At 38.0% G+C, this 24,667-nt stretch overlaps 2 protein-coding genes across 4 annotated transcripts; one reads left to right on the top strand and one right to left on the bottom strand.

The window, feature by feature from the left end:
- Positions 1-2,403: 2,403 nt before the first annotated feature.
- Positions 2,404-22,881, top strand: LOC136267024 (carcinoembryonic antigen-related cell adhesion molecule 5-like). 3 transcript variants are annotated; one of them, XM_066062077.1, is made up of 17 exons: positions 2,404-2,503; positions 3,097-3,150; positions 3,196-3,312; positions 4,150-4,446; positions 4,498-4,752; positions 4,810-5,079; positions 7,110-7,361; positions 7,411-7,686; positions 7,739-8,023; positions 8,077-8,337; positions 8,394-8,639; positions 8,685-8,936; positions 11,531-11,794; positions 11,845-11,928; positions 11,990-12,130; positions 22,127-22,168; positions 22,227-22,881. In XM_066062077.1, the coding sequence occupies exons 1-17, from the start codon at positions 2,470-2,472 to the stop codon at positions 22,592-22,594; spliced, it is 3,498 nt and encodes a 1,165-aa protein (XP_065918149.1). In that variant the 5' UTR covers positions 2,404-2,469; the 3' UTR covers positions 22,595-22,881. The 3 variants fall into 3 exon arrangements, with proteins under 3 accessions (XP_065918149.1, XP_065918150.1, XP_065918151.1); XM_066062078.1 differs by having other exon boundaries at positions 11,990-12,063; positions 22,227-22,341; XM_066062079.1 differs by lacking the exon at positions 11,990-12,130 and having other exon boundaries at positions 11,845-11,965; positions 22,227-22,309.
- Positions 12,998-18,525, bottom strand: LOC136266479 (uncharacterized). The gene is made up of 2 exons (XM_066061494.1): positions 17,363-18,525; positions 12,998-13,004 (listed from the first exon to the last, which is right to left on the bottom strand). The coding sequence occupies exons 1-2, from the start codon at positions 18,523-18,525 to the stop codon at positions 12,998-13,000; spliced, it is 1,170 nt and encodes a 389-aa protein (XP_065917566.1).
- Positions 22,882-24,667: the final 1,786 nt, after the last annotated feature.

Here is a 24,667-nt window from a genome sequence, read left to right on the forward strand (position 1 = left end):
TTGCAGTATAATGTAACAACGTGCATGATTAAGCTAATGAATATAATATAGTATACGGTTTTGTAAAGCATTTTAACTATCAAAAACAACTATATGTACAAATGTGTATGTATTATAATGAATCAACAGAAATTCTATAAGGCAACGTATACAACTATGTTTACGTTGAGCTGAATCCTCAAAAACATTTAATAGCTCATGGATACAATTACACACAATCTTGAAATTTGGCTCATTTGTAGTACTGCTTGACCCACTAAAAATATTTCAAAATCTTTTTGTTCAAATGTTTGACATAATATTCACGGCCAATCAAAATTTTCACAATACATTTCCTATGTGGAAGCCGTATAAGTACAGTGTCCATTATAGCCCTTCCCCGAACTTGTAATGGAGCTAAACCGTACGTGTCTGTTGTTGACACCTTTGCTGTTACCAATAATCATCTGGTTGGCTGAAATGTTAACTCTGTTGAGAAAAAATCCACTTTTAATTTTTAGCTGTTTTTCAGGATCCAGCTCAACGTGAACATACTATAGTCAAATGTAGTGCAGCTCAGCTCATATTCAGCTCTTTTTTGGACATCTCCACATTGAAGTTGTATCTTCTTCTCGGTAACATCTCGCATTCTCTCATACCTCTCCTCTACTACCTCGGTAATGGTCTCCACGGCAACATTGATTGCATCATCCAGCCTATGAACACATGTTACAGCTAAAGCTGTAATGTTTACCCCTGTAGAACTTGTTTAAGTAGTGACTCTGCTTTCTTGTGTGACTCCTATAAGACATGTACGTAGTTCCAGTGTATGTACACAAAAGCAAAGCCTACGGCATCCGTGCAAAACACAGCTATTGCTACCCACTGAATCAGCACTGGGATGCCTGAGCACCACTCAGACACTTGAGCCTTGTGCAGACAAATCCTCCTGGAGCTGGGGCCCAACTGTCCTAGCGGGGTTGGGGTTGTTGTGCTAGTTTGGGTTCCACAACCTCTCTCCATGAGACCTGTACAGTCCTCCTGCGGGTTACTAGCCCTACTCATTAATGTTACAGCTCGGTGGGCTGCTTCCCCAGTTGACACCAGATCCCCCAATGTACAGTTGGGTAGACTGGAGGAATGTAAATAAAGTTTCTTGCTCAAGGAAACAACAACAACACTATCAAGATTGGCATAACCAGGCACAGAACCCGGAACCTTCAGGCTGATGCTCTAGCTACTTAGCTATACTGCCTCAGACTTAGCACTATGTACACAAACACACACACACACACTACATGTACACATACATGCACAATATGCTACACTACTATAGTGCTACACAAAAAGCAAAGCCTCCAGCTGTCACAAGCATGGTCACACCTACTCAGTGAAATACCGGTACTAGGCCACCTCAGCACTACTCAGGTGCTAGGAGTCAGTGCAGGAAAATCCTCCTGAGGGCACACTTTCCTAACAAATATAGCTACCGTTCTACTTTATTATATGTGACCGGATCTTGAAAAACCTACCATTTGGGCACAAGCAAACTTTTTGGGAAAACTCAAAAGAAAATTTTAACAATTTTTTTACCTTCTTCCTGTGAAGTTTCACACTCATAGCTTCTTTTTCCTAGGAGATATGGATGATTATATCAGACCATGTAATAATATCACATGGGTGGGACAACAATTAACTTACAAATTGGGTGATTTGTTCAGGTTCTGGAATGGCTAAAGCTTAGTCTTGGATAATTGTAGAAAATTACCAAGAATACTTCATTAAACTATCAGAAATGTCCTTTAAAGTGTTTTAGATGGTAAGACTGGAATTATTTGTAAACAAAGTGATTTGTCACCATTTGTCACCCTTAATCACTCACGGAACTCAATGCATTATCATAAAAGTTAGTTTGTAATGTACAGGACAGAAAATTGGCCATATCTCAGGATATTAAGCTGAAATTTTAACACAAGATAGATGAGCACCCAGTACCTCATTTCAGCTATAAAACAGAAAATTAACCAATGTGCCAAAAAGTTAGGTATTCCAGGCCACATATAGCATCTATTCCTTACTAATTCAATTCATTGGCCATGAACTCGGCTATGAATGGCTGCCCTGCAGGTTGAACATGTGTTTTAATTGAGAACATACAAAGTACAACAAACACTAAATATTGAACAACTATTAATAAAAAAAACACAAAAATAGACTAATTAACATCTAGACAACAATACAAGAAAACCACAACAACAAAAAATACATACAAAAAAATACTATTAAAAAAAAAGACCTTTGCTAACTGATTCACAGATTTAACACCCTTGATTCACACTGCGGTCTAAAAGTCTCCAGAAAGTCCCTTTGAAAGTCCCTTTGAAAGTCCCTATACGTCATCATTATAAATTTGGTATTGTTTACTAACCAGTGACATGATATGAGTGAGCAGATCATGATGGCTGAGTAGCGGAGGTGGGGCAGCAAAGCATGATAAGACAGTTTTTAGTGATTTGGTTAATTGGTAAGTTGGTCACGTTGTCGTATGACCTCTCTACGGTTGTGTGGTGATGATCTGCGCAACTAGCAGATCTTTATACCGTAACGCCGCTTAATTTGCTGCGACGGATTCTCCCATGGTCAGCATGGTCTTATGAGAATCCGTCGCCATGATGCCTTAGTTAACATCCTTCATCATGCCTTATTACAAGACCATATCCTACACCTTGCTATTGTGGAGAAGGCAGGAGGTGATTTCATTCCACTGGTTGTGGAAGGTTTTGGAATATGGACACCTTTTGCTTTGTCGGTTCTTCATTCTATTGCTGATCATACCACCACGGCATTTTACCTAAAGTGGCCAGAAGAAATTTACTTCAACAACTTTCTGTTTGTTTATGGGTGAATAATGCTCGAATAATTTTAAGGTATTGGGCTCTGTAAGGTGGTGACGATGACTTTCCCCTTTCCCTGTAGTTTTTCTTTCTTTGTTGTTCCCCTTTCCCAGTAGTTGTATTTTATTCGTTGTGGTTATATAATTTGTTTTGTAGATTGTAATTGTAGCATTTGTTGTCATGTGTATTTTTCAATAAAATTTGCTGCTACCGTTTTATATAGGAGCAAGCTGTATCTGGGATATCCACAATTTTGCAGTATTTGCTGCATACGAAGGTACGTACTCTTCTTTTTTAGCAAAGTAAAATCTTGCAATTTTAGCTGAGACTGAACATGCCGAAAACGTTCTTGGGGCAGTGGGCTCATTATCTGACCATACTGTGATACATCATGATGAAGATGAAAATAGCAGTGGTACGGGTTCTGGGTCAGTTTCAGGTAATGGTCTCCATCTCCTGCATTTTTCTTTTGTAGTAATTAGCTATAGTGGTATGATTTATGTATACTATGTTAGGCTATCCAGGCACTGATCCATGAACTGATCCATGAACTCAGTATATCAAGGGATAGTTTAGCATTATAGCAAAATTTAAATGGGTCAGGGGTTTGGCAAAGTGTAATTGATCAAGCTTGCTTACATGCTCTTGCTAGGGGTCTAAGGGAATGCTTCCCCAGAAAACTTTTTAAAAATTGGTTCTGCTTCTGGAATTGTTTTTGAATTTTGAGTGAAAATGATAAAAGTGTTACAAACCAGTTATCTCTCCCCCCAGAAGCAGTTTAAGCGCGGTTAAAATAAATTATGCAAAATGCTCGTTTTCTGCAATTAACTAAATGGTGTAACGAAGTATGGCATCATTGTCTTGTTGAAGAATATACATACCTGGTTAGTGCAAGCATACTACGTGCGAAAGTGTTTCATCAGTTTTGCACTGAAAACTAAGTGATTTTATAAAACAAAGTACAACATCGTTATGCTTAGACGAAGTACAATCTAAATATCTAATGATCCCTAGTGATCCCCACTGTTTGCTAGTTTTGTATTGTGACTATTGAGGCTCACGTGAAATTCTAAACAGAGGTATGCAATTAATGTAATATTTTCGAGCAGCGCTTCCACCCTCCTCTGCTCTCCCCCCATCAGTCCCTGTTATCTGCAGGTCACTGGTAGACTTTCAGAATCACAATTCTGTAAAGCAGTTAGATTAAATGTTCAATTAGCTAACATTTTATATTGTTAATATAACTATTAGTGATGCTATTGATTTTATTATGTAGAAGCACCTTGCATTACTCTCAATCCCAGTGATCAAATGATAAGCGTAGTCAATGGCAGTGAAGAGGTGATGTTGACATGTGAAGGTTTTCATATCGATAGTGGTTACTGGGTAAGACTGGATGAGGGGCCATTGCCAAATGAAAACAATGAATCATTCGTGTGTCATGACATGGACAAGTTGATACTAGAGCTAATAATTACCAAACCTCATCCCAATCATTCAGGATTATATCGCTGCGTAGTGTATAGTCAATGGGGCAGGGCTGAATCCAGCACTGCACATGTAAATATTACAGGTGAATATTAGATATATATATGTATTAAACATGTTTAATAAATGACTGTAGTTGCTCCACCGGTAATTACCAAGCAACCCACAAACAAGACAGTTGATGTTTTACAAAGTGTCATATTTGGTTGTGAGGCAGTGGGGTTTGAAGTGAGATACGAGTGGAGGCGTCACAGTAGCAGTAGCATGTTTGGAAATGAATCCATTCTCACAATATCCAAAGTTACTCCATTTGATGAGGACTTCTACTACTGTGTAGCTATCACTGATGGAGGACTTGTTGTTTCTGATGCTGCTCTACTTACAGTCAATTGTAGGAATATAAATTTCCATTCATCACTTTATAATGTATTTTCTTTATTGCGTACAGATAACATTATTATTGCAATGCAGCCAAGAAACATCATGGCTAGTAGTGGTAGTAACATCACACTGAGCGTCACTGCATTAGGAGTGAAGCTCAAGTATCACTGGAAGAAGAGAGGACATGACTCATTACCCAGCACAGCAGCTGGACGGTATACTGCTCACTTTAACATCACAACAGTCACACCTGCTGATAGTGGCCTGTATTATTGTGTTATAAAGAACCAGTGGGGTGCTAAGCTACATTCTGATGACGCAATACTTAATGTGCTTGGTGAGTTAAAGTTTAATGGTTATTGCTTGTGTAGCAGGCATCATCTGACTGCTATATCTATAATGGAGTTTATTGTTTCTGTAGTTCAGTTTGCCCTCTGTAGTGCATCGAGGAAAGAAACTAGAACCGTTCCAAACGATATGAACAAAATTTTATGTTAACTTGTAGAGATATCATATGCAAGATTTGTGCTTTGGTTATGGCTTCAAACCCCATTAGTAACAATTTTTTCAATCAAGTTATACCTTTTTAAGTATACTTAAATTGCTCATTGTTTGTAGCCTAAATTGCTCATTGCTCAGCTTAAACTGCTATTGCTTTAGCCTCTCTTCTACATTGAAAGCACCAGAATGCATGCACCTGTGTGTTGTGTTAATTTTGCTTGAAGAAATTGTGAATGGCGCTGACTTTCATACATCGTTATAAATTCACTTCTTTGGTAACAGGTTAAATGTTATGTAAATATGAGTCCGTGCATGTTGCCTGCATGATACTACTTGCACCATATAGTTTGCACCTGTCATCTAATTGCCTTCAGTTATTCTATTTAACTAACTTGAGCTACTCACACAAGATTAGCCTCACATAGCCAAGCCACTATCTTTTATGTATGCATGGATGATAATGTGTGTATACTTTATTGCATTCAGACACACGCATATAGGAATATAGTCGTCTGTTCATGTGAGACTATTGCAGGATGGAATAAAGGACTTAAAAAGTTCACATGCACCACAAACTATAATTATGTTGGCACAAATATACAGTACAGTTGTACTGTATAGGGCTTAGAAAGTTTGCACATTTTACAAAAAATATTGACCAGAAACCAGTCTCACAATACCTTCAGGGTACATTAACAGTATCGGTAAGGTGTAATCAAGCCCAAAAGTGCTGTCAGTGTGACATGAAACAATTCCACTGCGTTGCTAAGAAACTTTATTTTTAATTATTGATTGAGTGAAAATTTCTACTGAGTAACTGACTAAGTCATTCCTTCAGGCAAGGGTAGTCAACAACTAAGGCTAAATATTTTTACTGTTACATGTCACTTCAGCCCCTTTTGCCATACTGTAGTACACATACAATGCATGCCTAATGAACTTATGTTTGTATTCCTTTGTGTTGCAAGGTACTTCATGTTGTCTGTCATGTAAATATAAAACAGAAATCATCTGTGATTTTTGTACCATGCCTCCAGCAGTAAAAGTAAGCAGTACGCTAGGTTCACATATTGTTTGCTGTGTGTAGGGGTTGTGTAAATGGCAGAACATAGTCACAAACTAAACAGAATTACCACATTGCATGCTTATCAGTATTTAGTATAGGGGCATGCCTTTTACTCATACAATTATGACATATGAAGCCATTCTTTTTTGATGCAGTGTTGTAGAAGTTCACTATAATGATGAAGTTTGCTACAAAAGTGCTTTAAAGAAATATTAGGAATTTTACAATGAAAACTGCTTGCGTAAGGGAATCATCACATTTATGTGCATAGTTTAGTCTCTACCTTAACCATGCTAGATTATATGGGATCATCACAATAACACACTACGTAGCTTATAAGACTCCTAATTTTCGTTACACTTGTATAATGTAGTGGTTAGTCTGATATAATAATGCCAAATGGTGATATCAGTTTTGCAAAGAGAGAATAAGCTTAGGTGAAGTATGATTCAAGTATCTAGTGAGTTAGGCCCTGGTGAACCCCAGCCCATATACTTCATTTTCTGTGTCTATTCAAGCTTGTGTGAATTACAGTACAAAAATTGACTAATGCATAAACCTACATACCTCCAATGTAGTACACATAAAATGTAATTTAATTGCATGTATAATAATCTACATGTCAAAATATCCACCTACAAGAATAGTGCACTCTGTCAATGCACGTGGATGTGTAAAATTTTTATAATCCTGAAGCTGGAGAATGAACATTATAAGAGCATATATGCGAACTACAGTGTAGCCAGTAATTACTAGAACACTTTGTAAACTATAATACGCCTGTATTTATTGTTCACTAGACATAATACTTCAACCTGAAAGTGTAGAGGTTGCTGTAGGACAGCACGTCACATTGACATGTAATGTACATGGTGTGGACAATTTGACTTATTATTGGATAATAGAAGGACAGCAAAATGTTATACCAGAAACCAACAACAATATGTTGAACATCCGTAATGTCAGTGTCAACGATACTGGAGAGTATATCTGTGTTGTGATTGATGGTGATAGCAGTGTTAATTCACAACCTGTCAGAGTGACCATATTAGGTAAGCCTGCATGTGTTTCTTGTAACCTTTAATATATGTACATATATAGCACTACCAGTATTCTCTATAAATCCTGATGATAATGGTCCCATCACAATAGCAGAAGGTAGTGATGTAACATTGAGGTGTGAAGCTACTGGAGAAGGAGCACTGAACTATCAGTGGAGGAGACTATCAGGATCACTGCCTGATGATGTTCAAGGGAGCAATACCACTAACCTGACTATTCCTATTTTAAATGTCACTGACAGTGGACAGTACTACTGTGTAGTTGACAATGGGGGGACTGGTGTCCCTTCAAGTAGAGTATACATAACTGTGAAAAGTAAGCCTCTGTTATGATTGTATATTTAACATGCGTTTCATGTAAATCACAGAACCACCTATGATTGTCATTAGTCCCCACAACCAAGCATTTACCATCATTACTGGTGCAGAAAAGGTTGTTCTAACATGTGAAGTTGGTGGTGATGATATCATTAATGGATCCTGGGAAAGAGTAAATGAAGGACAACTAGAGCATTCTAATTTTATTCAAGATCAAAATATAGTTCAACTTACCATTTATGAGGCACATCCTTCTGACTCAGGAGAATATTTCTGTGTAGTACACAGCCAGTGGGGGATAGCTCAGTCCAATGTAGTGCAAGTAAATATTACAAGTAAGTGTTGTTAATTTTATATCTGAACCTGTTTAATACATATTCAACTATAGTTGTGCCACCATGGATTACTGTTCAACCCACCAATAAAACAGTCTCCTTGCTAGACAACTTTACAATTAGTTGTGAAGGTGAAGGGTTTGGAGTGAAGTACGAGTGGAGAAGACACAATGGTAGCATACGTAGTGCCAGTATTAACCAGACTAGTCTTACCATATCACAAGTTCTACCATCAGATGAAGACCAGTATTACTGCATAGCAACAACTGAAGGTGGAGTTAATATTTCTCAGATAGCCACACTAACAGTAAATGGTAATTTTATGTTTATTTTTTCTATATTATTTTATAGTCTTATGCATATGTTGCAGCATTACAACTATACCCATTGAATTTGACAGTGGCTGAAGGATCTGATGTTCAATTAAATTGTAGTATTGAAACTAAGAATGTTTCGTGGCATATAGAAAACCAAGATGCATCATACACTATTACTTCCAACTCTTCATTGATGAATTTTTCCAATGTTAGTGAAACACATAGTGGACACTACCAGTGTTCAGTTAACGTTAGTGAAGAGGAAATAAAATCTAACTGGGTGACATTAACTGTGTTTGGTAAGTTCATTTTAGATGAGTATTACATCAATTCATATCATGTAGAGCTTATCGATCAACTTAACAATACAATAGCAACTTTGGGATCAGAGGTTGAGCTAAGGTGCAGTGCATCTGTAGCCACTTCCATTAACTGTACATGGAAGCATAATGACATTGCAATGAACACAAATCACAGTGATCAGACATCATTAATGTTACACAATGTTAGCCTTACTGATGGAGGTTGGTATACTTGTGAGATAATAGGAAATGCTGGAAAGCCAGTGACAAGCACTGCAAAGTTGGAACTCTTATGTACGTTACATTTTGACGGTTGAAACAGGATCGGTGTTACTGGATAACTCATTGACCCAGATAGCATAACCCACTACAGTTGAAACACAGAACCACATGCATGCTAAAGTTGTCCTGCTGGGAGAATTGGGCTAATGTTGTACATGCCTGCAAGTAGCCTTTATAAAAGCAGTAAACCGTAGCTACAATGCACATCAATAAATACCAAAAAAGCAATCCATTTTTAAAAAGAAATTGCACTTGGTAATTCTTTGCACTTGTTTCCTGTAGTTGTTCAAAGGAGATTAAATTATCATTATTATAGTAAAGACCACAAAGGTGTGGGCATGGCCCATGAAAAAATATCACCTAAAAACCAGCCTCATTTTTCCCTCAAGACGATGAAGCAGTATCGGTTAGGTAAAACTAAGCCCAAACAAGTCTTCAGATCGACCCGAAACACTTTACGGAATCTTTATTAAACGGAATTTTCTACTGACTAAGTAATTGACTGACTGAGTAACTGATTGATGCCTTCAGACATGCATAACTCGATAACGGCTAAGGCTATGGGCTTGATTTTTTCACTGGTCGACATCGCTTTGGCCCATGAGGTGCCTTTTTGCATACCGCAGTGCATACAATGCATTCTTCATGGACTTACCAGTGTCCTCCTTTGTGTCCCATTCATATTTACTGACAGCGAGAAGTGTCGATTTGGTGGTAGCACATAATGGATTCCCTTCATAACAGAAATCATCTGTATTTTTCATTGTGGCTACTTTGATTGCAGAGGTACTTTTTGAACAATTCTTGATTCATAATGCCAATGGCAGATCCAGGATGGGGCATTTGGGGCAAATGCTCCCCCTCCTTTTGGGGCATCATACTTCTAATTAAATACTAAACTTTATGTCAGGGCTAGATCAACTATCTCATGAAAATGGTATGCACATTTAGAAACATTTATTACAAATTCACCTGAAATCAAAGCAAAACAAAGTGAAACTAGCTGTAAAATTAACCCCCAGCACCTTCATGCGTAGTAAATTATTTGCAGCTTCAAAAAAACTGCAACTAACAAGAGAATCTGGCTCTCCCCAACCACCTACAACTTAGCCTGTTTGTGCCCCTCCCCTTGCCAGCTCCTGGATCCGCTCCTGAATGCTATGTAACAGATTGCATATAGCTGACAACGAAGCGTAATGGATACTCCACTTTTCAGATGATGATTGATAGCTGGGGCACACAGCACCATTTATTTCTTTTGATGTGGTATGCATGAGTTCACCACTCATAATATTCTATTTTACAAAAAAAGGTTAACAAACAAGTACACAAAAAAATTAATTAGGAATTTTCAACTAGAGTAGGGACCATAGCACATCGATAAAAGCACTGAAACAAGCTGGAGTAGTGCATGATATTAAATCACAGTAAAACAATAAGAAGTGTTATATCCTTACTGTGTTCAAGATACCATAATGGAAATGCACAGTAGGGATATAACACTTCTTATTGTTTTACTGTGATTCAATATTGTACACTACTCCTGCTTGTTTCATTACTTTTTACTGACGTGCTATGGTCCCTACTCTAGTTGAAAATTCCTAATTTTTTGTGTACTTGTCATTATAGCCAGCTAATACTTCAAAAGGCAGACAGCCATGCCATGTTGGCTCTTTCTATTTGAGCATATCTGTGAGGTCTCTACAAACCGTTATCACATTTCATGGCTTGCTGGGATGTGTTTCTTGAATCTTTGAGACTCATAAAGATTTATAGAGTTTCAGAAAGATTCTTGAAGTCGCCTATCTGCAACTGTTACTCATTTTAATCAAGGTGGTCACTTCCCAAATTTAAGTTGGAGCATTTATTATGTTCTGCAAATATTTCCAGTTATTTTAGAAATACCAAAATGCTTTAATATCACGTTACTTATAAATACGAGGCTCAAGAAATAGTAATCAATAGCACAGCAAGGGCACTTCTAAGGGCCTATTCAGTAGACTCCACATTGTACCCATCACTGTAATAAAATTAGTAGTGAATTTCACTACTAATTTCTGCCACAATACTCACTATTTTTAAGTAGAAATGTTCACTACTCTTTTGTTGTAGTGACCGTCACTACAAAATTAGTAGTGAACGTCACGACACAAAAATATTGAGTATTGTGGCAAACATTAGTAGTGAGCCTCACTATCTTCACTACATTTAGTAGTGACATTCACTAGTCTGTTTTTTAATGTGATATGACTCCATTTATACTTCACTAGTTACCTCTTACAATTAAGGTTCCTTTTACAGTAGCTATAATAAGTGTGGACAAAGTGGGTAAATCTCTCAATTGTCATGCATACCAACCATGTATGTCCACCGGACATAATTGAGTACCTTCCATTGGTCATAAGAAACAAATACTCATTAGTTGCACCTCCCAACCACATATTTTTTATGTTGTGGCTAAAAGCATAAGTATATTGGAAAGCAAGGTGAGGTATAACCTAAACAACATCTAACGAGATATCCATCCATGTCATCCAATCCAGTTTCAACCCAGCTTTGTAAAACAGTAGACATATACGTATTACACCCATACTGTACTATTCTAGATGTTGGTATTGCTCCACAAAACTGTTCAGTGGTAGTAGGATCAAGTGCTAATGTCACCTGTTTACCATCCATACTATCTTCATCATTGACCTACCAGTGGTTGCACAATGGTACCATAGTAAAAAACGAGACTACTGCAGTCCTTAACCTTACAAATGTGAAGGAAACAGATAGTGGAGCATATCAATGTATTGTGACAATCAGTGACACCAATGCAACATCTAATGGTGCTCAGTTTCATGTGCTCTACAAACCAGTATCAAGTAAATCAAACATGGTGTATGTGAAATCAATATTATTTATGCTATTTCAGCTTCTTCTCATGATATCAGCAAGACCAGCATCATCGGTGGTACAGTGGGTCTCGTGACTCTCATTGTCCTGTTTATATCTACTGGTATGTCTATGCAGTATTTCAATATGATGGATAATAGGTAACTATTGTGATATATCTGTAGGTTGCTTTTTTTGCTATATCTGTCGCAAATTAAGAGAAGATCAAAAACACATAAATACAGGCACTATTAATGAAGTAAGAATGGATATGCTACCTGATGCACCTGAAATAAAAACAGGTGACCCAATGCAGCAGAAACCAGGTACTATATGTGAAGCCATATATACATACACATAGATACATGCATACATACATCCTGTAGCGTTAACCACAAGATATCATTAGTATGGTATTATACAGTATGGTAATACTGTTTAGTAGGGATCAAGGGGGATTAAGTTTTCTTCAAAAATATTACCCAAAAACAAGCCTCGCGTTTCCTTCATAATAGCTTGGCAGTATTGGTTTGGCATAACCAAGTCTAAAAATGTAACCCCAAGCCCTTCCAACAAGTTTCTATGGAGTTTTAAAAATTATCTGAATTTTTTACTAACTGCTGCCTTTAGCCATGCAAGCATAAATAATGCTACAAACTTGATTTCTTCACTGTTCAATGTCACTTCAGCTCAAGATGTGCCTTTTTCCCAACCACAGCAGCTACAGTGCATGCATCAGGACTTACCTTTGTCCTCCTTTGTGTCCCATTAATTTCTTTTGCTGCTACCATGTACGTGTTGATTTGCAGTAACATGTGACATGGATTCAGTATTTTAGTTTGACTGGAGTGATTCCAGAGGCACTTCTCATACTGTTCACCATTTGTAACACTGTATAACGGGTCGAACATAGCTAAAACCGAAGCAAAATGGCCACTTTGTGTATCAGTAATTGATAATTGGGGCATGTGTTCAGTTGTAATGTCTGTAGTGACTGGATTGTTTGCAAAGAAGCTTCTACATTTGTAACACTACATAATGAGTCCTGTTATACATTGTTACAAACATAGAAGTGCATAAACAGGTGGAACATAGCTGAAACTGAAGCAAAATGGCCATTTTGCATTTCAGTAATTGATTGCTGGAGCACGTGTTTAGTTAAACAATTAATTTTTATAATGTGTTTGGTGCCATTATGTCCTGTAATACAGCATCTAAATCAAAACAGCCAAGCTGTAAAAAAAAGAGTGCGGCCCCCCTAAAAAAGCCAAGGTGAAAAAAGATGTGAAATCCAAGGTGGCGGCCAAGAAATGGCTGTGATGGTAGGTTAATGGCAAAATTTTAATTACAACAATTCAGGTGAATTTGTGTTGCCTCCTCCACTAGGATTCGGCACCAAATTCACCTTAATTGTCGTAATTAAAATTTTTACCATTAACCTACCATCACAGCCATTTCTTGGCCGCCACCTTGGATTTCACATCTTTTTGCACCTTGGCCTTTTTGGGGGGCCGCACTCTTTTTTTACAGCTTGGCCGTTTTGGTTTAGATATCACTTCTTTTTGTATTGCAAGTCACAAAGCTGGCCATATGGCTTTGATGCTTTCTTTTAACTTGTTTTTTTCTTTACTGTAGGAATTGTGGAACAAAGGAAGTAATTGTGTGTATAGCTTTTGTCTGATGAAATATTTGTATATTTAATATTGAATGATGGTTGTCACGTACTGTAGTTAATAAGGTGACTTCTTACATAACTGAACTGTAGCTGAAACTCTCATTGTTTGCATATAGCTGAATTCTTTTCAGGATGATTTGTTTCTAGCTGAACCCTCTGCAGGATGATTTGTTTCTAGCTGAACTCTCTACTGGGTGATTTGTTTGCAGCTGAACTCTCTACATGGTGGTTTCTTTGTAACTGAACTCTCTACAATGTGACTTGTTCTAGCTGAACTCTCTACAGGGTGGTTGAACTTTATACAGGGTGGTTGAACTTTATACAGGGTGATTTGTTTGCAACTGAACTCTCTACAAGATGATTTGTTTCTAGCTGATCTTTCTATAGTGTAACTTGATTGTAGCTGAACTCTCAACAGGATGGTTTCTTTGTAGCTGATCTCTCTACAGGGTGACTTGTTTCTAGCTGATCTCTAGATGACTTGTTTCTATCTGATCTCTCTACACGGTGACTTTTCTGTAGCTGAAATCTCTATGGGGTTATCTGTTTGTAATTGAACTCTCTACAGGATGGTTTCTTTGTAGCTGATCTCTCTAAGGGGTGACTTGTTTCTAGCTGATCTCTCTACAGGGTGAACTTGTTTCTGGCTGAACTCTCTACAGATGATTTGTTTGTAGCTGAACTCTCTACATGGTGATTTCTTTGTAGCTGAACTCTCTACAAGGTGATTTCTTCTAGCTGATCTCTCTAAGGGGTGACTTGTTTCTAGCTGAACTCTCTACAGGGTGAACTTGTTTCTCTACAGATGATTTGTTCGCAGCTGAACTCTCTACATGGTGGTTTCTTTGTAGCTGAAATCTCTACAAGGTGATTTCTTCTAGCTGATCTCTCTACATGGTGATCTGTTCATAGCTTAACTCTCTACAGGGTGATTTGTTTGCAGCTGAACTCTTTATATGATGGATTCTTTGTAGCTGAACTCTGTACAAGGTAACTTCTTCTAGCTAATCTCTCTACAGGGTGACTTGTTTGTAGCTGAACTATCTGCAGGGTGATTTGTTTGTAGTTGAACTCTCTACAAGGTAATCCTTCTAGCTGATCTCTCTACAGGATGACTTTTTCTAGCTGAATTCTCTACAAGGTGATCTGTTCATAGCTGAGCTCTCTACAGGGTGATTTCTTTGCAGCTGAACTCTCTACATGGTGGTTTCTTTGTAACTGAACTCCCTATATGGTGATGTCTTGTAGCTGATCTCTCTACTGGATGACTATTTGTTTCTAACTGATTTCTCTATAGAGTTATAACTTTCTCTATCGAGTTATAACATGTTTGTATAGCTGAACTCTTTACAGAGTGGTTTTTTTGATTGGTTGCTGAACTCTCCAGCTACACGGTGACTTGTTTGTACTACAGAGTGACTTGTTTGTAGCTGAACTCTCTACAGAGTGACTTACTTGTAGCCGAACATTGTATAAAGTAACTTGTTTGTAGCTGATCTAAATGAACTCTCTACTGGATAGCTTTTTTGTAGCTGAACCCTCTACGCAGTGACTTGTTTGTAGCTGAATTCTCTACAGAGTGACTTGTTGTAGCTGAACTCTCTACAGGGTGACTTGCTTGTAGCTGAATTGTCTATAAGATTAACATTTTGTAGCTGAACTCCCCACAGAATAACTTGCAGTATAATATAATCTAATCCAAAACAGCTAAGCTGTAAAAAAAGTGTGTGGCCCTCAAAAAGGCTGTGGTGAAAAAAGATGTGAAATCCAAGGTGGCGGCCAAGAAATGGCTGTGATGGTAGGTTAATGGTAAAAATTTTAATAACGACAATTCAGGTGAATTTTGGTGCCGCTTGGTCAATTGGCACAAAATTCACCTGAATTGTCGTAATTAAAATTTTTACCATTAACCTACCATCACAGTCATTTCTTGGCCGCCACCTTGGATTTCACATCTTTTTTCACCATAGCCTTTCTGAGGGCCACACACTTTTTTTTACAGCTTGGCTGTTTTGGATTAGATTTCACTTCTTTTTGTATTTGCATACCCCAATAGGCCGGCTTTGGGACTTTTTTAACCTATATTTTTTTCTTTGCCACAGGAAGAAGAAAAGATGAAGCAGATGTACTTTAGATATTTCTGATTTTATCAGTAAATGTACAAATTATATATATAATACATATATTTATCACATAACTCTCCATGGTGGTTTCTTTGTAACTGAACACTCTACAAGGTGACTTCTTCTAGCTGCTCTCTCTACAGGGTGAATTGTTTGTAGCTGAATGATCTACAAGGTAACTTCTTCTAGCTGATCTCTCTACAGGGTGATTTGTTTGTAGCTGAACTATCTACAAGGTAACTTCTTCTAGCTGATCTTTCTACAGGGTGATTTGTTTGTAGCTAAATTCTGTACAGGTAATTTGTTTGCAGCTGAGCTCTTTACAGAATAGTTTCTTTGTAGCTGAACTCTCTACGAGGTAACTTCTTCTAACTGATCTTTCTACAGGGTGATTTGTTTGTATGTAGCTGAACTCTCTACAAGGAAACTTCTTCTAGCTGATCTCTCTATAGGTGATTTGTTTGCAGCTGAACTCTCTACGTGAAGGTTTCTTTTTAGCTGAACTCTCTACAAGGTAACTTCTTCTAGCTGATCTCTCTACAGGGAGATTTGTTTGTAGCTGATCTCTCTACATGATGGTTTCTTTGTAGCTGAACTCTCTGCAAGGTAACTTCTTCTATTGATCTCTCTACAGGGCGATTTGTTTGTAGCTGAACTCTCTACCTGGTGGTTTCTTTGTAGCTGAACTCTACAAGGTGATTTCTTCTAGCTGAACTATCTCTTTCCATAGTTGCATGAACTCCCTACTTCTAGCTGATCTCTCTACAGGGTGAATTGTTTGTAGCTGATCTCTATACAGGTTACTTGTTTCTAGCTGATCTCTTGAATTCTCTTCAGGGTGACTGCTCTATTAGGATGAATGCTCTATTAGAGTATCTCGATCTCGCACTTGCTACACCAAGTTGGATTTCGTGTTATAACTCCGTGGCTTTAAGTCAGATTCTTCTACACCATTGAAGAGCCTTTCTAAGATGATTACTCCATCTGTACAGCAATTTTCAAAGCATTAGCCCAAGTGGTTTATCTGGTAGGCGTGGCAAACAGTCTTTTTTTTATTAGCTAATCTCGATTGCATAATTGTTACACACTGTTGGTTTTTTCGTTGTATCTTCCTGGTTTTTAGCTCGATTCCTTTCAAACCACAAAAGGTTTGAGGTTTAATAGTTAACCTATTCACCCACCGATTTTCAGCTTCTTCCCATACGCGGTTTACCCTGTAGGCGTGACAACATATTGGTGTTATTTTTAGTGAATAATCGCTCATAACTCTTTGCCTGTTTATGGTATTCCAGCCAAAGTTGGTGCCGAGATGCGCCTTTATACCCCCCCCCCTTCTGTGTGCCAATTTCAAGGCAATCGGATATGGCGTTCGCATTTTATAGCAGTTTTTGTAAGTGTGCGAAAAGAGGAAGAAAAATAAGGAGAGAAAAAACGAAGAAACTAAGCCAATTTTTGAAGTCGCATATCTCGGGAACGCTTGAAGCGATTTTGCTAAAATTTGGAATGTGGAGTGCTGAAGTTGGGGGGAGTGTCCACAGCAAAATCATCTTGTCACAAGTTTCATCAAGGCAGCACAGAGCTACGGAGGTGCGAAAATTGCGTTTTCTTTCTTCCTGTCAATATACTCACAGATGTTGCGCGCCGGCTTCTTGGGCCGCACGACACACTACCGTGTGTCTTGATGTAATGCCCTTTCCTACCACCCCCAGCACAAGAGGCAAACATGCTGGACAAGAACTGAAAAGCTGGACATCTAAAAGTCCCTAGGGCCATTTGTTAGGCCCATTTCCGGGGAAGCATCTGGTGATCTAAACGAGATGGAGCGGCTTCCACGGATGCACATCGTCGCTGACCTCAACAGGGAGAAAGACAGGGTACAGCGAATCCACGCCAAAGTACTACTGTACGATAAAGCACTATGTTTGGAAAGGAGCTCAGCAAGCCGGCGATAAAATGTGATGGCTTCCTTCCCCATGCCCCCAGTTGTGGCAAACACCAATGGAGTAAAAGATGCAAACTCCACCTCACGGACACGGTCACCATACTCCCTCTTCTTCTGCATCTCATGACGCCTATACACAGATGGTATCGAAACATTGCGGTAGCTTTGTGCGTTTGGGTGAAAAACCCTTACATCGAAAAAGGCACTTTGCCGCCGCCCCCAAAATCCGCGTGCATGAATGTCAGCCCTGGCATCATCTTGGCAGTTAGCTGATCGAGGGGTAAGTTCTTCGCCACTCAGGGATTGAAGTGGTGGCTCAATTGCAGCATTAGTACAAACATTTGAAAGTAATTCAGCAGTTGTATCACGCAGGTCATTGTGGCGAACAAAAGTCAAACCACCATGTCGACAGATCATTGCATGATCAGCAGTGAAAGGCGAGCCACACACACAGTGGCTAGGAGTATTCAGTAAAGTCCATCCATAACGCAGGTGAAGAGCATCCCAGAACTCCTGCTTTGTCAGATGGTAACCCTGGTCTTGCAGTGGTAAAGCCAGAAGCCAAGAAGAGGCTCCAGGTTCACTATTCAGATCAATAGCTCTTTGAAGCTGTGAAGAGAGACCATTTCTGATCTCAAGAGCCCGTTTCTTAGAAGCCTTACGCCGGTGTTGGTGAACCTGAGCCTTGATGGATCGAGTATCTGGGGAATGAACATGTGCTACCTGACTAATAATCAAGTCTTTTAATGGTGCAGTAATTCGCAGGGAAGCATCAAACTGAGATTCACAGAAAGCTGTAGGGTCACCCATACCGAGCCCACCGAAACGACATGGCAGAGAGAACAACTCACGTTCACCGGTGGCGCATGCAACATGTCCAGTGATAGAAGGAAAAAGTTTGAGTCTTATAGCATCCTCTAATGGCTGAAGTAAAGAACTAATGTTTGGAATGGTTCTCATCAGGTAGACCCAGCGGCCCATCATACCGTGGGTAAAAGCACAATATGCAGCATGTGGCCGACTACTTGCAATTCCAGCCAAGGCAGATACCTCAGCAGTCCAAGACTCAACCTTTGAAGCCGTGTGTCTTGATTCTATAATGAAGTAAGTTATAAACGTAGCTGACTGCTCTATTAGGGTGACTGTTCTATTAGAGTATCTCGATCTCGCATATGTTACACGTAGTTGGCTTTGGAATCATAACTCAGTGGTTTGTACTCCGATTCTTTTGTATTACTGCAAGTACTTTCTATGATAATTATTCCAGCTACACACCGATTTTCAGCTCATTGCTCTAAGCGGTTTGCCTGGTAGGCGTGAAAACTAATGGTTTTTTTTATTCATAAAAGTTGATCGCGTAATTGTGACACAGGTTGGGTTCTGTATCATATCTCGATAGCCTTTAACTGGATTCCTTCAAACCACAAAAGGCACTCCTATGATAGTTACTCCATCTACACAGCAATTTTCAGTTCATTCCTTCAAGCGGTTTACCCTGTGGGCGTGACAGACCTTCGACCTTATTTTACGCATATACCCGGTCATAACTCCGTGATTGTTCATCGGATTCCTACCACACTTGGTACTGAGATTCGCCTTAACGAGCCCTATGCGTGTGCCAAATCAAGGCACACGGTAGCGTGTCGTGCGGCCCAAGAAGCCGGTGCGCAACACCCGTGAGTATATTGACAGGCAGAACGAAAACGCAATTTTCGCACCTCTGTAGTTCTGTGCTGCCTTGATGAAACAAGACGATTTTTGCTGTGGACACTCCCTCCAACTTCAGTACTCCACATTCCAAATTTGAGCGAAATCGCTTCAAGCGTTCCCGAGATATACGACTTCAAAAATTGGCTTAGTTTGTTTTTTTTTTCTCTTATTTTTCTTCCTCTTTTCGCACACTTACAAAAACCACTATAAAACGCAAACGCAATATCCGATTACCTTGAAATTTGGCATACAGAAGGGGGTTATAAAGGCGCATATTTGTACCAACTTTGGCTGGAATACGATAAACAGGCAAAGAGTTATTAGCAATTATCCATGAAAAATAACACCAATATGTTATCATGCCTACAGGGTAAACCGCTTACGGGAAGAAGCTGAAAATCATTGGGTGAATAGGTTAACTATTGAACCTAAAACCTTTTGTAGTTTGAAAGAAATCGAGCTAAAATCCAGGAAGATACAACGAAAAAATCAACAGTGTGTAACAATTATGCAATCATGATTAACTAATAAAAAAAACAACTACTTTCCACGCCCACCAGAAAAACCGCTTGGGGTAATGCTTTGAAATTCGCTGTACAAATGGAGTAATCATCTTAGAAAGGATCTTCAATGGTGTAGAAGAATCAGACTTAAAGCCACGGAGTTATAACACGAAATCCAACTTGGTGTAGCAAGTGCGAGATCGAGATACTCTAATAGAGCAGTCACCCTAATAGAGCAGTCACCCTGAAAAGAATTCAAAAGATTAGCTAGAAACAAGTAACCTGTATAGAGATAAGCTACAAACAATTCACCCTGTAGAGATATCAGTTAGAAGAAGTTACCTTGTAAGGAGTTCAACTACGTAGTTCAGCTAGAAGAAGTCACCTTGTAGAGAGTTCAGCTACAAAGAAACCACCATGTAGAGAGTTCTGCTACAAACAAATCGCCCTGTAGAGGGATCAGCTAGAAGAAATTACCCTGTACAGAGTTCAGCTACAAAGAAACCATCATGTAGAGAGTTCAGCTGCAAACAAATCATCCTGTAGAGAGATCAGCTAGAAGAAGTTACCTTGTAGATAGTTCAGTTACAAACAGTTCACCCTGTAGAGATCAGCTAGAAGGACTCACCTTGTAGAGTGTTCAGTTGCAAAGAAACCATGCACCATGTAGAGTTCTGTAATAAATATATCTATTATATATATATATATATATATATATATATAATTTGTACATTTATTGATGAAATCAGAAATATTTAAAGTATTCATCTGCTTCATCTTTTCTTCTTTACTGTGGAAAAGAAAAAAAAGATAGTTAAAAAAGCCCCAAAGCTGGCCATAGGCCGGCTTTGGGGTATAGAAATACAAAAAGAAGTGAAATCTAATCCAAAACAGCCAAGCTGTAAAAAAAAAAGAGTGCGGCCCTCAAAAAGGCTATGGTGAAAAAAGATGTGAAATCCAAGGTGGCAGCCAAGAAATGGCTGTGATGGTAGGTTAATGGTAAAAAATTTAATAATGACAATTCAGGTGAATTTTGTGCCAAGACCAAGCGGCACCAAAATTCATCTGCATTATTATTAAAAATTTTACCATTAACCTACCATCACAGCCATTTCTTGGCCGCCACCTTGGATTTCACAACTTTTTTCACCATAGCCTTTTTGAGGGCCGCACTCTTTTTTTACAGCTTGGCTGTTTTGGATTAGATTTCATCCTGATTGGAGTGCGAATTTGAGTTTTATGGCAGATTTTGCGAAGTGTGCAAAAAGAAGTAGAAGAAAAAAACCAAGAAAACAAACATAAAGTATGGCCGCTCATATCTCGAAAATGGCTAGAGCAATTTTCTTCAAATTTGGAATGTGGACTCCCCTACCTAGCCGGAATGTCTGTAGCAACTTTGGTTTCAATTGAATAAGGAATCATGGAGCTAACAACTAAGGTGTGAAAATCGCGTTTACTTTCTTCCTGAATATACTCACGGTGTGGCGCGCTGGCTTCTTAGGCCACACGACACACTACCGTGTGTCTTGATGTATTGGTTCACCAGTAATGTTATTACTGGTGAAGTTTTACATTTGAGTAAGGATCATAGAAATAAAGAGTAATGAAACAAGGGGTACATCTACACCTTTACTTAATCCCTACTTCAGTCATGGTTATACTATTGATGGCTGTCTATGACTGAATAAAGAATTAAATTTTAACTAGTATAGCTGCAGAAGTAGATAATCTCCCTCGTTTCCTTGCTTTTTAATTCTATGGTCCCTATTCAAATGTAAAATTTCTAATTTTTCCTTAAGTTTACAGCAGATGAAGCATGTGAGTATAAGATTTTAGCCTTTGCTACCAGCATATCTATAAGTCACACTCTACAGATATACAGTGATAATTTAATACATTAGGTAATGCATGGGTGGAGCCATCCTGGCTACATTATACAGTACAATAGTTACTGTATAGTAGGGACCACAAAGGAGTAGGCATGGCCCACAAAATAACATCACCCAAAAACCAGCCTCAATTTTCTCAGACGACAATGAGGCAGTATTCGTTAGGTAAAATTAAGTCCAAATAAGCTTTCAGATCAACCCGAGTCACCTGTATGATATTCTATTAGAACAGTCACTCATGTAGATCATAACACATAACCATGTTGTAATACTGTCATTCATATATCTTGTTTCACTGCTTTTTATTGCTTGAATTAATCCATACTTTGTGTTTATAATTTTTAACCAATGTGGTTCCCAGGGTTCAGATAACTGAAATTTCACTTTAGTAATAAATGCACTAGTAAATTAGTACCCATTATTATTATTAATAATAATTGCTGTACAATACAAGTCATTGAACTATGTGATGTTATGCAGATATTGACAATGTGTTAGAGAGCAGTAAGGCCATGAGTACTGGTAAGAAAATCATTATTATTGATATGCGATAATGTACAAGCATGTATTCTCCAATCAGATAACAATGTAACATATGAAGTGCTGACAGCAAATGGTGAATGTGTAATGGAAATTGTCAACACTATGCAACCAGAAATGTTACAGTTTATTGTGATCCTAGAATTGCTTCCTTACATGAAGAAGTATAACATACTGACTATTAATGAAGAACAAGAACTACAGTTGGAATCAACAACAAATTATAAAAAGGTTCTTTGTCTCCTGTCATCAATATTGGTCAGCAAAAGTCCAGAAGGAAAGAAGAATTTTATTAAAGCTCTGTATGAATCAAGCAAAATATCTGGAAATTCTGGACACAACAAATTAATAATGAAGCTTCAACGGAAAGGAATTACAATTAGTGAACTATCTGCTGATCCCCACTAATGAGCTATCTACTAACTCTGATGATAGCCTGTCTACTACTTAATAAACTTTCTGATATGTACTAGCTATGTATATCTACAATGAACTATACACTGTATAGCTACTAAATTACAGCTATAAATAATGAATGTGCAAATTGTACGGAAAATAAGTAAACAACTGTTGTAATTGGTCTATATATTTAGTGTCACTTTTATATAGTCACAAACTGTATCTTAAAACACTAAGTTTTATATTTTGATTCATCAATTTTTTAGTTGTATACTTTTACTGAGATGGAAACTTCAAATAGGTCTAATTTAGTTGGATAATTACAGTAGTTTACTCTATAACTGTATGATATAAATCACAGAATTCTTGTAACAATGTTACACTAGGTTAGGGAGCTATAGCTGGTCCATTCCAATGTCAATCTTAAACTACGTAACTGCACTCACAGTTGCAACCTGCATGTCATTAGGGTATATAGTATACAAAATAATTGTAATTCAGACTTGTAAATGCTGAGACTCCGGACTGGTGACATGCAGCTACAATCATAGCACTGTGTGGTGAGAGACGTGACTGCTAAAATTGACTTCCTAATACTCTTGTCTTTCTTGGCCATTAATTTTTACTGGTAATATTAGCCAATGCCCGTGTTCTTTTTCCACTGCATATATAAGATTAGCAAGCAATTAGGATTTTAAGGTAACTATGAAGATAACTACATGGCTAATGAGAACATGCATGTATGTATGCATGTCTTGAAATTGGTAGTTTTTGGGTTACAAAGTGCCATTTAGTTTAAGAGCTTTACACATATTCTATCTTACACCGTCTTTTAAACAAATTAAGAAGTAGGATCCAAGCAATAAAAAGTAGTAAAACAATTAAGAGATGAATGATAATATTGCAGCATAGCTTTGTGAGAAAATCTCTACTTGTCCTGGCATGTTATAACAATAATATATTTTATTGGGCGTCTGGATTCAGTGGAATGGAATAGTGGACTGGAATGAAATGGATCAGTAATTAGATAATTTCACCCAGTGGTTACCTCTTTATAAAGACCACCTCTTTACAAAGACCATTTTACTTTAATGGCTAAATTACTGCAATCTTGTTATTTTAAAGCGTATGGTCCTACTGTTTAGTTGTGTGCCACATGCCTAGAAAAGTCAGAGTGACATCTGATTTGTGTAATGCAAAAGCGATGTGTCCAATCACTACTAAAGGAGCTAATATCTGGTGGGGCCAAGAAATGAATATTAATACCAGCACTAACTATAATTTACAAAAATTTAGTCCTTTATCATTGACTTGTGCAGTCTTGCTGCATTCCTAAGTAATTCCCTATAATTACCTCTAAAAGGCACCAATTTGCTAGCCAATTAGAGTTAAAGGGAATTGATTAGGAATGTAGCCAGGCTATAAAGGACCAATATTTTGTAAATTATAGTTACGTAGTTGCCAGTATTAACACTCATTTCTTGGTCTTATCAGATATTACAGTGAAATATCTATAATACAATGCTCATTGGGATAAGAAAATTGTGTCGGATTAGCAAGGATGTCGGATTATTGAGGTACTCTTTGATAACATAACACTGTCAGATTAGAGGTATTCTTGATTTCAGAGGTGTTGGATTAGAAAGGTTTTGGTGTAGCTCCTTTAGTTGTGTTGGTTTCGTGGACACATCTTTTTGTACAGCCAGCTGTTTTTGCATTGGGGTATTCTTATATCATAAATCTAGGTAGCTATGTGGTGCACAATTAAGACCATCCATGGGGATGCACTCTAAAACAATAAGATAGCAGCAATCTTTACAAAGAGGTGGTCTGGTGGTCTATAAAGAGGTGACCACTATCTAATTACCATTCCATTCCACTGAATCAAGATGCCCTATTTTGTTGAATGCCAAAAGTATATAGGGATTTCCCACTGAGCTGAAATACCATCATTCGTATCTTGTTTAACTGCTTTTAGCACTTGGATCCCTAGTTCATTTTTAAATTAAATATATATATATATGTGGTATTGCGGTACATATACTCATACATAAATTACTGTGTAGTGTATAGCATGTCATT

Source organism: Dysidea avara, chromosome 9 (genome assembly GCF_963678975.1).
Source record: "Dysidea avara chromosome 9, odDysAvar1.4, whole genome shotgun sequence".
Lineage (NCBI taxonomy): Eukaryota > Metazoa > Porifera > Demospongiae > Dictyoceratida > Dysideidae > Dysidea > Dysidea avara.

Excerpts from the sequence above, each read along its gene's own strand:
- LOC136267024 (XM_066062077.1), top strand. The coding sequence starts at position 2,470 with ATGATAAGACAGTTTTTAGTGATTTGGTTAATTG. Across the intron at positions 8,640-8,684 it reads GGTGACATTAACTGTGTTTG|AGCTTATCGATCAACTTAAC; the intron begins GTAAGTTCATTT and ends CATATCATGTAG. Across the intron at positions 11,929-11,989 it reads TGTCCTGTTTATATCTACTG|GTTGCTTTTTTTGCTATATC; the intron begins GTATGTCTATGC and ends ATATATCTGTAG.
- LOC136266479 (XM_066061494.1), bottom strand. The coding sequence starts at position 18,525 with ATGGGCCGCTGGGTCTACCTGATGAGAACCATTCCAAACATTAGTTCT.